At 56.3% G+C, this 15,886-nt stretch overlaps 1 protein-coding gene across 9 annotated transcripts in view; it reads left to right on the top strand.

The window, feature by feature from the left end:
* Positions 1–15,886, top strand: part of smoc1 (SPARC related modular calcium binding 1) — a 375,226-nt gene that overhangs the window by 344,327 nt on the left and 15,013 nt on the right. For 6 of the 9 annotated variants that reach the window (XM_064928835.1, XM_064928828.1, XM_064928836.1 and 3 more), the window contains one exon: positions 118–423. The exons of the other annotated variants lie outside the window; for them this stretch is intronic. In XM_064928835.1, coding sequence (XP_064784907.1) covers positions 118–194 — 77 coding nt within the window. In that variant the 3' untranslated portion in view covers positions 195–423. Of the gene's footprint in view, positions 1–117; positions 424–15,886 lie in introns of those variants that run through there. 9 annotated transcript variants of the gene reach the window in all.

Raw genomic sequence — 15,886 nt, 5'->3', positions numbered from 1 at the left:
CACTGGTTGCCCACTGTCTTCTCCATTGCAGAATATAAACTACAGTACTCTAGGTGGTTGTGACGACCCTCCCACTCTGTCTGCCGTATTCTGTCTTTGTTCTTGTTTCCTTATTAGGATGCCGGTGGGCGGAGTTGGGAGGGTCGTCAGGTACATGCGAAACACCTGGGCCAGGTGTGTCCCAGGATAAATAGACCTCTTCTACATTCATGGAAGAGACTCTCTCCATGCAGACACCATTGTAGATTGTGTTGTGGTTCTTGGTGGCCTTTTGTTTGTTTGCATTGGCACCTTTCAACACCCTGCATTATCACATTCATGCATACAAAACACTCACTTACATTACTGATTACTGATTATACACACCATTGTATATTTTCCTTAGTTGCTTTGGTTAATAAATATATATTTTGTTACTCCTTATCTCCACGTTGTCTCCCTTTGTTACGGGCTTTGAGCCGGTTCGTGACAGTGGTATATCTCACTGGTATCCCCAGTACACTAGGCAGTATATCTCACTGGTATCCCCAGTACACTAGGCAGTATATCTCACTGGTATCCCCAGTACACTAGGCAGTATATCTCACTGGTATCCCCAGTACACTAAGCAGTATATCTCACTGGTATCCCCAGTACACTAAGCAGTATATCTGTTGTATCCCCAGTACACTAGGCAGTATATCTCACTGGTATCCCCAGTACACTAAGCAGTATATCTCACTGGTATCCCCAGTACACTAGGCAGTATATCTCACTGGTATCCCCAGTACACTAAGCAGTATATCTCACTGGTATCCCCAGTACACTAGGCAGTATATCTCACTGGTATCCCCAGTACACTAGGCAGTATATCTCACTGGTATCCCCAGTACACTAGGCAGTATATCTCACTGGTATCCCCAGTACACTAAGCAGTATATCTCACTGGTATCCCCAGTACACTAGGCAGTATATCTCACTGGTATCCCCAGTACACTAAGCAGTATATCTCACTGGTATCCCCAGTACACTAGGCAGTATATCTCACTGGTATCCCCAGTACACTAAGCAGTATATCTCACTGGTATCCCCAGTACACTAGGCAGTATATCTCACTGGTATCCCCAGTACACTAGGCAGTATATCTCACTGGTATCCCCAGTACACTAGGCAGTATATCTGTTGTATCCCCAGAACACTAGGCAGTATAACTCACTGGTATCCCCAGTACACTAGGCAGTATATCTCACTGGTATCCCCAGTACACTAGGCAGTATATCTCACTGGTATCCCCAGTATACTAAGGCAGTATATCTCACTGGTATCCCCAGTACACTAGGCAGTATATCTCACTGGTATCCCCAGTACACTAGGCAGTATATCTGTTGTATCCCCAGTACACTAGGCAGTATATCTCACTGGTATCCCCAGTACACTAAGCAGTATATCTCACTGGTATCCCCAGTACACTAGGCAGTATAACTCACTGGTATCCCCAGTACACTAGACAGTATATCTGTTGTATCCCCAGTACACTAGGCAGTATATCTGTTGTATCCCCAGTACACTAGGCAGTATATCTCACTGGTATCCCCAGTACACTAGGCAGTATATCTCACTGGTATCCCCAGTACACTAGGCAGTATATCTCACTGGTATCCCCAGTATACAAGGCAGTATATCTCACTGGTATCCCCAGTACACTAGGCAGTATATCTCACTGGTATCCCCAGTACACTAGGCAGTATATCTCACTGGTATCCCCAGTACACTAGGCAGTATATCTGTTGTATCCCCAGTACACTAGGCAGTATATCTCACTGGTATCCCCAGTACACTAAGCAGTATATCTCACTGGTATCCCCAGTACACTAAGCAGTATATCTCACTGGTATCCCCAGTACACTAGGCAGTATATCTCACTGGTATCCCCAGTACACTAGGCAGTATATCTCACTGGTATCCCCAGTACACTAAGCAGTATATCTGTTGTATCCCCAGTACACTAAGCAGTATATCTCACTGGTATCCCCAGTACACTAAGCAGTATATCTCACTGGTATCCCCAGTACACTAAGCAGTATATCTCACTGGTATCCCCAGTACACTAGGCAGTATATCTCACTGGTATCCCCAGTACACTAGGCAGTATATCTCACTGGTATCCCCAGTACACTAGGCAGTATATCTCACTGGTATCCCCAGTACACTAAGCAGTATATCTCACTGGTATCCCCAGTACACTAGGCAGTATATCTCACTGGTATCCCCAGTACACTAGGCAGTATAACTCACTGGTATCCCCAGTACACTAGGCAGTATATCTCACTGGTATCCCCAGTACACTAGGCAGTATATCTCACTGGTATCCCCAGTACACAAGGCAGTATATCTCACTGGTATCCCCAGTACACTAGGCAGTATATCTCACTGGTATCCCCAGTACACTAGGCAGTATATCTCACTGGTATCCCCAGTACACTAGGCAGTATAACTCACTGGTATCCCCAGTACACTAGGCAGTATATCTCACTGGTATCCCCAGTACACTAGGCAGTATATCTCACTGGTATCCCCAGTACACTAAGCAGTATATCTCACTGGTATCCCCAGTACACTAAGCAGTATATCTCACTGGTATCCCCAGTACACTAGGCAGTATATCTGTTATCTGTTGTATCCCCAGTACACTAAGCAGTATATCTCACTGGTATCCCCAGTACACTAGGCAGTATATCTCACTGGTATCCCCAGTACACTAGGCAGTATATCTGTTGTATCCCCAGTACACTAAGCAGTATATCTCACTGGTATCCCCAGTACACTAGGCAGTATATCTCACTGGTATCCCCAGTACACTAGGCAGTATATCTCACTGGTATCCCCAGTACTACAATACACAAGGCAGTATATCTGTGGTATCCCCAGTACACTAGGCAGTATATCTGTTGTATCCCCAGTACACTAGGCAGTATATCTCACTAGTATCCCCCATACATTTAAGCAATAAGGCCAGTCATTATGTGGTATTGTCTGTAGATTGCTGGCTTGTTTTATTTTTGTAATCCATTTTAGATTAATGCTGTAATTTAACAAATATGGAAAAAAAACAAGGAGCCTGAATACTTTCTGATGGCACTTTATATTAATGGATTGTAGTCTACATTAGTGGAATGTATTGTATGTTAGTGTATATTAGTGGATTGGCGTGTCTTGGATAGCCACCTAGACCATACATTACATTATATGGGCACAGCCACTGACAGCTAGCCACCTGTATATCGCTACCCCCCTAGACACACATCCCTGCCCCAGTCACTCTATATCTCACTGGTATCCCCAGTACACTAGCAGTATATCTCCCCCCAGTCCCCATCAGACTTTCACTGGTACCCCAGTACACTACCCTATATCTTTCCCTCACTACCCCCCTCCCCATCAGCTACCCCCCCCTCCCCATCAGACACACACCCTGCCTCTCTTTCCCTCACATATCGCTACCCCCCCCTCCCCATCAGACACACACCCTGCCTCTCTTTCCCTCACATATCGCTACCCCCCCCCCCCATCAGACACACACCCTGCCTCTCTTTCCCTCACATATCGCTACCCCCCCCCCATCAGACACACACCCTGCCTCTCTTTCCCTCACATATCGCTACCCCCCCCCCCCATCAGACACACACCCTGCCTCTCTTTCCCTCACATATCGCTACCCCCCCCCCCATCAGACACACACCCTGCCTCTCTTTCCCTCACATATCAGCACACACCCTACCCCCCCTCCTCTTTCCCTCATATCCCCCATCAGACACACACCCTGCCTCTCTTTCCCTCACATATCGCTACCCCCCCCCATCAGACACACACCCTGCCTCTCTTTCCCTCACATATCGCTACCCCCCTCCCCATCAGACACACACCCTGCCTCTCTTTCCCTCACATATCGCTACCCCCCTCCCCATCAGACACACACCCTGCCTCTCTTCCCTCACATATCGCTACCCCCCCCCCCCATCAGACACACACCCTGCCTCTCTTTCCTCACATATCGCTACCCCCCCTCCCCATCAGACACACACCCTGCCTCTTTCTTTCCCTCACATATCGCTACCCCCCCCTCCCCATCAGACACACACCCTGCCTCTCTTTCCCTCACATATCGCTACCCCCCCCCCCATCAGACACACACCCTGCCTCTCTTTCCCTCACATATCGCTACCCCCCTCCATCAGACACACACCCTGCCTCTCTTTCCCTCACATATCGCTACCCCCCCCCATCAGACACACACCCTGCCTCTCTTTCCCTCACATATCGCTACCCCCCCCCCCATCAGACACACACCCTGCCTCTCTTTCCCTCACATATCGCTACCCCCCTCCCCATCAGACACACACCCTGCCTCTCTTTCCCTCACATATCGCTACCCCCCCCCATCAGACACACACCCTGCCTCTCTTCCCTCACATATCGCTACCCCCCCCCATCAGACACACACCCTGCCTCTCTTTCCCTCACATATCGCTACCCCCCCCCCCCTCACATCAGACACACACCCTGCCTCTCTTTCCCTCACATATCGCTACCCCCCCCCCATCAGACACACACCCTGCCTCTCTTTCCCTCACATATCGCTACCCCCCCCCCCCCATCAGACACACACCCTGCCTCTCTTTCCCTCACATATCGCTACCCCCCCCCATCCCCATCAGACACACACCCCTGCCTCTCTTTCCCTCACATATCGCTACCCCCCCCCCATCAGACACACACCCTGCCTCTCTTTCCCTCACATATCGCTACCCCCCCATCAGACACACACCCCCCTCTCTTTCCCACATATCCTACCCCCCCCCCCATCAGACACACACCCTGCCTCTCTTTCCCTCACATATCGCTACCCCCCCCCCATCAGACACACACCCTGCCTCTCTTTCCCTCACATATCGCTACCCCCCCCCCCCATCAGACACACACCCTGCCTCTCTTTCCCTCACATATCGCTACCCCCCCCCCCCATCAGACACACACCCTGCCTCTCTTTCCCTCACATATCGCTACCCCCCCCCATCAGACACACACCCTGCCTCTCTTTCCCTCACATATCGCTACCCCCCCCCCATCAGACACACACCCTGCCTCTCTTTCCCTCACATATCGCTACCCCCCCCCTCCCCATCAGACACACACCCTGCCTCTCTTTCCCTCACATATCGCTACCCCCCCCCCCATCAGACACACACCCTGCCTCTCTTTCCCTCACATATCGCTACCCCCCCCCCCCATCAGACACACACCCTGCCTCTCTTTCCCTCACATATCGCTACCCCCCCCTCCCCATCAGACACACACCCTGCCTCTCTTTCCCTCACACCCTGCCTCTCTTTCCCTCATATCGCTACCCCCCCCCCATCAGACACACACCCTGCCTCTCTTTCCCTCACATATCGCTACCCCCCCCCATCAGACACACACCCTGCCTCTCTTTCCCTCACATATCGCTACCCCCCCCCCCATCAGACACACACCCTGCCTCTCTTTCCCTCACATATCGCTACCCCCCCCCCTCCCCATCAGACACACACCCTGCCTCTCTTCCCTCACATATCGCTACCCCCCCCCCATCAGACACACACCCTGCCTCTCTCTCCCTCACATATCGCTACCCCCCCTCCCCATCAGACACCCTGCACACCCTCAGACACACACCCTGCCTCTCTTTCCCTCACATATCGCTACCCCCCCCCCCATCAGACACACACCCTGCCTCTCTTTCCCTCACATATCGCTACCCCCTCCCCATCAGACACACACCCTGCCTCTCTCCCTCACATATCGCTACCCCCCCCCCATCAGACACACACCCTGCCTCTCTTTCCCTCACATATCGCTACCCCCCCCCCCCCATCAGACACACACCCTGCCTCTCTTTCCCTCACATATCGCTACCCCCCCCATCCCCATCAGACACACACCCTGCCTCTCTTTCCCTCACATATCGCTACCCCCCCCTCCCCATCAGACACACACCCTGCCTCTCTTTCCCTCACATATCGCTACCCCCCTCCCCATCAGACACACACCCTGCCTCTCTTTCCCTCACATATCGCTACCCCCCCCCCCCCATCAGACACACACCCTGCCTCTCTTTCCCTCACATATCGCTACCCCCCCCCCTCCCCATCAGACCCCATCAGACACACACCCCCTGCCTCTCTTTCCCTCACATATCGCTACCCCCCCCCTCCCCATCAGACACACACCCTGCCTCTCTTTCCCTCACATATCGCTACCCCTCCCCCCATCAGACACACACCCTGCCTCTCTTTCCCTCACATATCGCTACCCCCCCCCCATCAGACACACACCCTGCCTCTCTTTCCCTCACATATCGCTACCCCCCCCCATCAGACACACACCCTGCCTCTCTTTCCCTCACATATCGCTACCCCCCCCCCATCAGACACACACCCTGCCTCTCTTTCCCTCACATATCGCTACCCCCCCCCCCCCATCAGACACACACCCTGCCTCTCTTTCCCTCACATATCGCTACCCCCCCCCCCATCAGACACACACCCTGCCTCTCTTTCCCTCACATATCGCTACCCCCCCCCCCATCAGACACACACCCTGCCTCTCTTTCCCTCACATATCGCTACCCCCCCCCCCATCAGACACACACCCTGCCTCTCTTTCCCTCACATATCGCTACCCCCCCCCCATCAGACACACACCCTGCCTCTCTTTCCCTCACATATCGCTACCCCCCCCCCCATCAGACACACACCCTGCCTCTCTTTCCCTCACATATCGCTACCCCCCCCCCCATCAGACACACACCCTGCCTCTCTTTCCCTCACATATCGCTACCCCCCCCCATCAGACACACACCCTGCCTCTTTCCCTCACATATCGCTACCCCCCCCCCCATCAGACACACACCCTGCCTCTCTTTCCCTCACATATCGCTACCCCCCCCTCCCCATCAGACACACACCCTGCCTCTCTTTCCCTCACATATCGCTACCCCCCTCCCCATCAGACACACACCCTGCCTCTCTTTCCCTCACATATCGCTACCCCCCCCCCCCATCAGACACACACCCTGCCTCTCTTTCCCTCACATATCGCTACCCCCCCTCCCCATCCCTCAGACCCCCCCATCAGACACCACCCTGCCTCTCTTTCCCTCACATATCGCTACCCCCCTCCCCATCAGACACACACCCTGCCTCTCTTTCCCTCACATATCGCTACCCCCCCCCCATCAGACACACACCCTGCCTCTCTTTCCCTCACATATCGCTACCCCCCTCCCCATCAGACACACCCCTGCCTCTCTTTCCTCACATATCGCTACCCCCCCCCCCCATCAGACACACACCCTGCCTCTCTTTCCCTCACATATCGCTACCCCCTCCCCATCAGACACACACCCTGCCTCTCTTTCCCTCACATATCGCTACCCCCCCCCCATCAGACACACACCCTGCCTCTCTTTCCCTCACATATCGCTACCCCCCCCCATCCCCATCAGACACACACCCTGCCTCTCTTTCCCTCACATATCGCTACCCCCCCCCCCCCATCAGACACACACCCTGCCTCTCTTTCCCTCACATATCGCTACCCCCCTCCCCATCAGACACACACCCTGCCTCTCTTTCCCTCACATATCGCTACCCCCCCCCCATCAGACACACACCCTGCCTCTCTTTCCCTCACATATCATACCCCCCTCCCCCATCAGACACACACCCTGCCTCTCTTTCCCCCCATCAGACACACACCCTGCCTCTCTTTCCCTCACATATCGCTACCCCCCCTCCCCATCAGACACACACCCTGCCTCTCTTTCCCTCACATATCGCTACCCCCCCCCCATCAGACACACACCCTGCCTCTCTTTCCCTCACATATCGCTACCCCCCCCCCCCATCAGACACACACCCTGCCTCTCTTTCCCTCACATATCAGCTACCTCCCCTCCCCATCAGACACACACCCTGCCTCTCTTTCCCTCACATATCGCTACCCCCCCCCCCATCAGACACACACCCTGCCTCTCTTTCCCTCACATATCGCTACCCCCCCCCCATCAGACACACACCCTGCCTCTCTTTCCCTCACATATCGCTACCCCCCCCCCCCATCAGACACACACCCTGCCTCTCTTTCCCTCACATATCGCTACCCCCCCTCCCCATCAGACACACACCCTGCCTCTCTTTCCCTCACATATCGCTACCCCCCCCATCAGACACACACCCTGCCTCTCTTTCCCTCACATATCGCTACCCCCCCCCCATCAGACACACACCCTGCCTCTCTTTCCCTCACATATCGCTACCCCCTCCCCATCAGACACACACCCTGCCTCTCTTTCCCTCACATATCGCTACCCCCCCCCCCCCCATCAGACACACACCCTGCCTCTCTTTCCCACATGTCGCTACCCCCTATCAGACACACCCCTGCCTCTCTTTCCCTCACATATCGACCCCCCCATCAGACACACACCCTGCCTCTCTTTCCCTCACATATCGCTACCCCCCATCCCATCAGCTACCCCCCTCCCCCATCAGACACACCCTGCCTCTCTTTCCCTCACATATCGCTACCCCCCCCCCCATCAGACACACACCCTGCCTCTCTTTCCCTCACATATCGCTACCCCCTCCCCATCAGACACACACCCTGCCTCTCTTTCCCTCACATATCGCTATCAGACCCCCCGACACACACCCTGCCTCTCTTTCCCTCACATATCGCTACCCCCCTCCCCATCAGACACACACCCTGCCTCTCTTTCCCTCACATATCGCTACCCCCCCCCCCATCAGACACACACCCTGCCTCTCTTTCCCTCACATATCATACCCCCCTCCCCATCAGACACACACCCTGCCTCTCTTTCCCTCACATTCCCTCACCCCATCAGACACACCCCCCCTCCCACATCAGACACACACCCTGCCTCTCTTTCCCTCACATATCGCTACCCCCCCCCCCCCATCAGACACACACCCTGCCTCTCTTTCCCTCACATATCGCTACCCCCCCATCAGACACACACCCTGCCTCTCTTTCCCTCACATATCGCTACCCCCTCCCCATCAGACACACACCCCTGCCTCTCTTTCCCTCACATATCGCTACCCCCCCCCCCATCAGACACACACCCTGCCTCTCTTTCCCTCACATATCGCTACCCCCCCCCCCCATCAGACACACACCCTGCCTCTCTTTCCCTCACATATCGCTACCCCCCTCCCCATCAGACACACACCCTGCCTCTCTTTCCTCACATATCGCTACCCCCCCCCCATCAGACACACACCTGCCTCTCTTTCCCTCACATATCGCTACCCCCCCCCCCATCAGACACACACCCTGCCTCTCTTTCCCTCACATATCGCTACCCCCCCTCCCCATCAGACACACACCCTGCCTCTTCCCTCACATATCGCTACCCCCTCCCCATCAGACACACACCCTGCCTCTCTTCCCTCACATACACGCTTCCCCCCCCCCCCATCAGACACACACCCTGCCTCTCTTTCCCTCACATATCGCTACCCCCCTCCCCATCAGACACACACCCTGCCTCTCTTTCCCTCACATATCGCTACCCCCTCCCCCCATCAGACACACACCCTGCCTCTCTTTCCCTCACATATCGCTACCCCCCCTCCCCATCAGACACACACCCTGCCTCTCTTTCCCTCACATATCGCTACCCCCCCCCCCATCAGACACACACCCTGCCTCTCTTTCCCTCACATATCGCTACCCCCCATCAGACACACACCCTGCCTCTCTCCCTCACATATCGCTACCCCCCCCCCATCAGACACACCCCTGCCTCTCTTCCCTCACATATCGCTACCCCCCCATCAGACACACACCCTGCCTCTCTTCCCTCACATATCGCTACCCCCCCCTCCCCATCAGACACACACCCTGCCTCTCTTTCCCTCACATATCGCTACCCCCTCCCCATCAGACACCCTATCTCTGCCTCTTTCCATATCGCTACCCCCCCCATCAGACACACACCCTGCCTCTCTTTCCCTCACATATCGCTACCCCCCCATCAGACACACACCCTGCCTCTTTTCCCTCACATATCGCTACCCCCCATCAGACACACACCCTGCCTCTCTTTCCCTCACATATCGCTACCCCCCCCCCCATCAGACACACACATATCGCTACCCCCCCCATCAGACACACACCCTGCCTCTCTTTCCCTCACATATCGCTACCCCCCCATCAGACACACACCCTGCCTCTCTTTCCCTCACATATCGCTACCCCCCCCCCATCAGACACACACCCTGCCTCTCTTTCCCTCACACCCCCCATCAGACACACACCCTGCCTCTCCCCTCACATATCGCTACTACCCCCCTCCCCATCAGACACACCCTGCCTCTCTTTCCTCACATATCGCTACCCCCCCCCCTCCCCATCAGACACACACCCTGCCTCTCTTTCCCTCACATATCGCTACCCCCATCAGACACACACCCTGCCTCTCTTTCCCTCACATATCGCACCCCCTCCCCATCAGACACACACCCCCTGCCTCTCTTTCCTCACATATCGCTACCCCCTCCCCATCAGACACACACCCTGCCTCTCTTTCCCTCACATATCGCTACCCCCCTCCCCATCAGACACACACCTGCCTCTCTTTCCTCACATATCGCTACCCCCCTCCCCATCAGACACACACCCTGCCTCTCTTTCCCTCACATATCGCTACCCCCCCTCCCCATCAGACACACACCCTGCCTCTCTTTCCCTCACATATCGCTACCCCCCCCCCATCAGACACACCCTGCCTCTCTTTCCCTCACATATCGCTACCCCCCCCCATCAGACACACACCCTGCCTCTTCTCCCTCACATATCGCTACCCCCCATCAGACACACACCCTGCTCTTTCCCTCACATATCGCTACCCCCCTCCCCATCAGACACACACCCTGCCTCTCTTTCCTCACATATCGCTACCCCCCTCCCCTCCCCATCAGACACACACCCTGCCTCTTCCCTCACATATCCCCCCCCCATCAGACATACCCTGCCTCCCCCCATCAGACACACACCCTGCCTCTCTTTCCCTCACATATCGCTACCCCCCCCCATCAGACACACACCCTGCCTCTCTTTCCCTCACATATCGCTACCCCCCCCCCCCATCAGACACACCCTGCCTCTCTTTCCCTCACATATCGCTACCCCCCCCTCCCCATCAGACACACACCCTGCCTCTCTTTCCCTCACATATCGCTACCCCCCTCCCCATCAGACACACCCTGCCTCTCTTTCCCTCACATATCGCTACCCCCCCATCAGACACACACCCTGCCTCTCTTTCCCTCACATATCGCTACTGTCTCCCCATCAGACACACACCCTGCCTCTCTTTCCCTCACATATCCTACCCCCCCCCCCATCAGACACACACCCTGCCTCTCTTTCCCTCACATATCGCTACCCCCCCCCCCCATCAGACACACACCCTGCCTCTCTTCCCTCACATATCGCTACCCCCATCAGACACACACCCTGCCTCTCTTTCCCTCACATATCGCTACCCCCCCCCCATCCAGACACACACCCTGCCTCTCTTTCCCTCACATATCGCTACCCCCCCCTCCCCATCAGACACACACCCTGCCTCTCTTTCCCTCACATATCGCTACCCCCCCCATCAGACACACACCCTGCCTCTCTTCCCTCACATATCGCTACCCCCCCTCCCCATCAGACACACACCCTGCCTCTCTTTCCCTCACATATCGCTACCCCCCTCCCCCCATCAGACACACACCCTGCCTCTCTTTCCTCACATATCTTTCTACCCCCTCCCCATCAGACACACACCCTGCCTCTCTTTCCCTCACATATCGCTACCCCCCCCCCCCCATCAGACACACACCCTGCCTCTCTCTCCCTCACATATCGCTACCCCCCCATCAGACACACAGACCTGCCTCTCTTCCCTCACATATCGCTACCCCCCTCCCCATCAGACACACACCCTGCCTCTCTTTCCCTCACATATCGCTACCCCCCTCCCCATCAGACACACACCCTGCCTCTCTCCTCACATATCGCTACCCCCCCCCTCCCCATCAGACACACACCCTGCCTCTTTTCCCTCATATTCCCCCTCACATATCAGACACACACCCTGCCTCTCTTCCCTCACATATCGCTACCCCCTCCCCATCAGACACACACCCTGCCTCTTTCCCTCACATATCGCTACCCCCCTCCCCATCAGACACACACCCTGCCTCTCTTTCCCTCACATATCGCTACCCCCTCCCCATCAGACACACACCCTGCCTCTCTTTCCCTCACATATCGCTACCCCCCCCTCCCCATCAGACACACACCCTGCCTCTCTTTCCCCCCCCCCCCATCAGACACACCCCTACATCGCTACCCCCCCTCCCCATCAGACACACACCCTGCCTCTTTTCCTCACATATCGCTACCCCCCATCAGACCCCCCTCCCCATCAGACACACACCCTGCCTCTCTTTCCCTCACATATCGCTACCCCCCCCTCCCCATCAGACACACACCCTGCCTCTCTTCCCTCATATCGCTACCCCCCTCCCCATCAGACACACACCCTGCCTCTCTTTCCCTCACATATCAGACACCCCCTGCCTCTTCCCCTCCCCCCCCCATCAGACACACACCCTGCCTCTCTTTCCCTCACATATCGCTACCCCCTCCCCATCAGACACACACATATCCTACCCCCCATCAGCCTCTCTTCCCTCACATATCGCTACCCCCCCCTCCCCATCAGACACACACCCTGCCTCTCTTTCCCTCACATATCCCTTACCCCCCCCCCCCATCAGACACACACCCTGCCTCTCTTTCCCTCACATATCGCTACCCCCCCCCCATCAGACACACACCCTGCCTCTCTTTCCCTCACATATCGCTACCCCCATCCCCCCCTCCCCATCAGACACACACCCTGCCTCTCTTTCCCTCACATATCGCTACCCCCCCCCCCCATCAGACACACACCCTGCCTCTCTTTCCCTCACATATCGCTACCCCCCCCCCATCAGACACACACCCTGCCTCTCTTTCCCTCACATATCGCTACCCCCCATCAGACACACACCCTGCCTCTCTTTCCTCATCGCTACCCCCCCCATCAGGACACACCCTGCCTCTCTTCCCTCACATATCGCTACCCCCCCCCCCCATCAGACACACCCCTGCCTCTTTCCCTCACATATCGCTACCCCCTCTCCTCCCCATCAGACACACACCCTGCCTCTCTTTCCCTCACATATCGCTACCCCCCACACTCCTCCCCATCAGACACACACCCCATCAGACACACACCCTGCCTTTCCCTCACATATCGCTACCCCCCCCCCATCAGACACACACCCTGCCTCTCTTCCCTCACATATCGCTACCCCCCCTCCCCATCAGACACACACCCTGCCTCTCTTTCCTCACATATCGCTACCCCTCCCCATCAGACACACACCCTGCCTCTCTTTCCCTCACATATCGCTACCCCCCCCCCCATCAGACACACACCCTGCCTCTCTTTCCTCACATATCGCTACCCCCCCCCATCAGACACACCCCCTGCCTCACATCTCTTTCCCTCAGACACACACCCTGCCTCTCTCTCCTCACATATCGCTACCCCCCTCCCCATCAGACACACACCCTGCCTCTCTTTTCCCTCACATATCGCTACCCCCCCCTCCATCAGACACACACCCTGCCTCTCTTTCCCTCACATATCGCTACCCCCCCCCCATCAGACACACACCCTGCCTCTCTTTCCCTCACATATCGCTACCCCCCCTCCCCATCAGACACACACCCTGCCTCTCTCTCCCTCACATATCGCTACCCCCCCCCCATCAGACACACACCCTGCCTCTCTTTCCCTCACATATCGCTACCCCCCCCCATCAGACACACACCCTGCCTCTCTTTCCCTCACATATCGCTACCCCCCCCTCCCCATCAGACACACACCCTGCCTCTTTTCTCACATATTCCCCCCTCCCCATCAGACACACACCTGCCTCTCTTTCCCTCACATATCTACCCCCCCCCCCATCAGACACACACCCTGCCTCTTTCCCTCACATATCGCTACCCCCCCTCCCCATCAGACACACACCCTGCCTCTCTCCTCACATATCGCTACCCCCCCCCATCAGACACACACCCTGCCTCTCTTTCCCTCACATATCGCTACCCCCCCTCCCCATCAGACACACACCCTGCCTCTCTTTCCATATCGCTCACATATCGCTACCTCCCCCCTCCCCATCAGACACACACCCTGCCTCTCTCCCTCACATATCGCTACCCCCCCCCCCATCAGACACACACCCTTTCCTCTCTTTCCCTCACACACACCCTCCTCTCTCCTCCCCCCCCCCATCAGACACACACCCTGCCTCTCTTTCCCTCACATATCGCTACCCCCCCCATCAGACACACACCTGCCTCTCTTTCCCTCACACATCGCTACCCCCCCCCCATCAGACACACACCCTGCCTCTCTTTCCCTCACATATCGCTACCCCCTCCCCCATCAGACACACACCCTGCCTCTCTCCCCTCACATATCGCTACCCCCCCCCCATCAGACACACACCCTGCCTCTCTTTCCCTCACATATCGCTACCCCCCCTCCCCATCAGACACACACCCTGCCTCTCTTTCCCTCACATATCGCTACCCCCCCCCCCCATCAGACACACACCCTGCCTCTCTTTCCCTCACATATCGCTACCCCCCCCTCCCCATCAGACACACACCCTGCCTCTCTTTCCCTCACATATCGCTACCCCCCCCCCATCAGACACACACCCTGCCTCTCTTTCCTCACATATCGCTACCCCCCCCCATCAGACATCAGACACACACCCTGCCTCTCTTTCCCTCACATATCGCTACCCCCCCCCCCCCATCAGACACACACCCTGCCTCTCTTTCCCTCACATATCGCTACCCCCCCCCCCATCAGACACACCCTGCCTCTTTCCCTCACATATCGCTACCCCCTCCCCATCAGACACACACCCTGCCTCTCTTTCCCTCACATATCGCTACCCCCCCTCCCCATCAGACACACACCCTGCCTCTCTTTCCCTCACATATCGCTACCCCCCCATCAGACACACACCCTGCCTCTCTTTCCCTCACATATCAGACACACACCCTGCCTCCCCATCAGACACACACACCCCTGCCTCTCTTTCCCTCACATATCGCTACCCCCCCCCATCAGACACACACCCTGCCTCTCTCTCCCTCACATATCGCTACCCCCCTCCCCATCAGACACACACCCTGCCTCTCTCTCCCTCACATATCGCTACCCCCCCCCCATCAGACACACACCCTGCCTCTCTTTCCCTCACATATCGCTACCCCCCCCCCCCATCAGACACACACCCTGCCTCTCTTTCCCTCACATATCGCTACCCCCCCCCCATCAGACACACACCCTGCCTCTTTCCCTCACATATCGCTACCCCCCCCCCTCCATCAGACACACCCTGCCTCTCTTTCCTCACATATCGCTACCCCCCCCCATCAGACACACACCCTGCCTCTCTTTCCCTCACATATCGCTACCCCCCCCATCAGACACACACCCTGCCTCTCTTTCCCTCACATATCGCTACCCCCCATCAGACACACACCCTGCCTCTCTCTCCTCACATATCGCTACCCCCCCCATCAGACACACCCCTGCCTCTCTTTCCCTCACATATCGCTACCCCCCCCCCCATCAGACACACACCCTGCCTCTCTTTCCCTCACATATCGCTACCCCCCCCCCCATCAGACACACACCCTGCCT

This window comes from Oncorhynchus masou, chromosome 21, assembly GCF_036934945.1.
Source record: "Oncorhynchus masou masou isolate Uvic2021 chromosome 21, UVic_Omas_1.1, whole genome shotgun sequence".
Lineage (NCBI taxonomy): Eukaryota > Metazoa > Chordata > Actinopteri > Salmoniformes > Salmonidae > Oncorhynchus > Oncorhynchus masou.
This window is presented reverse-complemented; position numbering and strand designations above follow the sequence as displayed.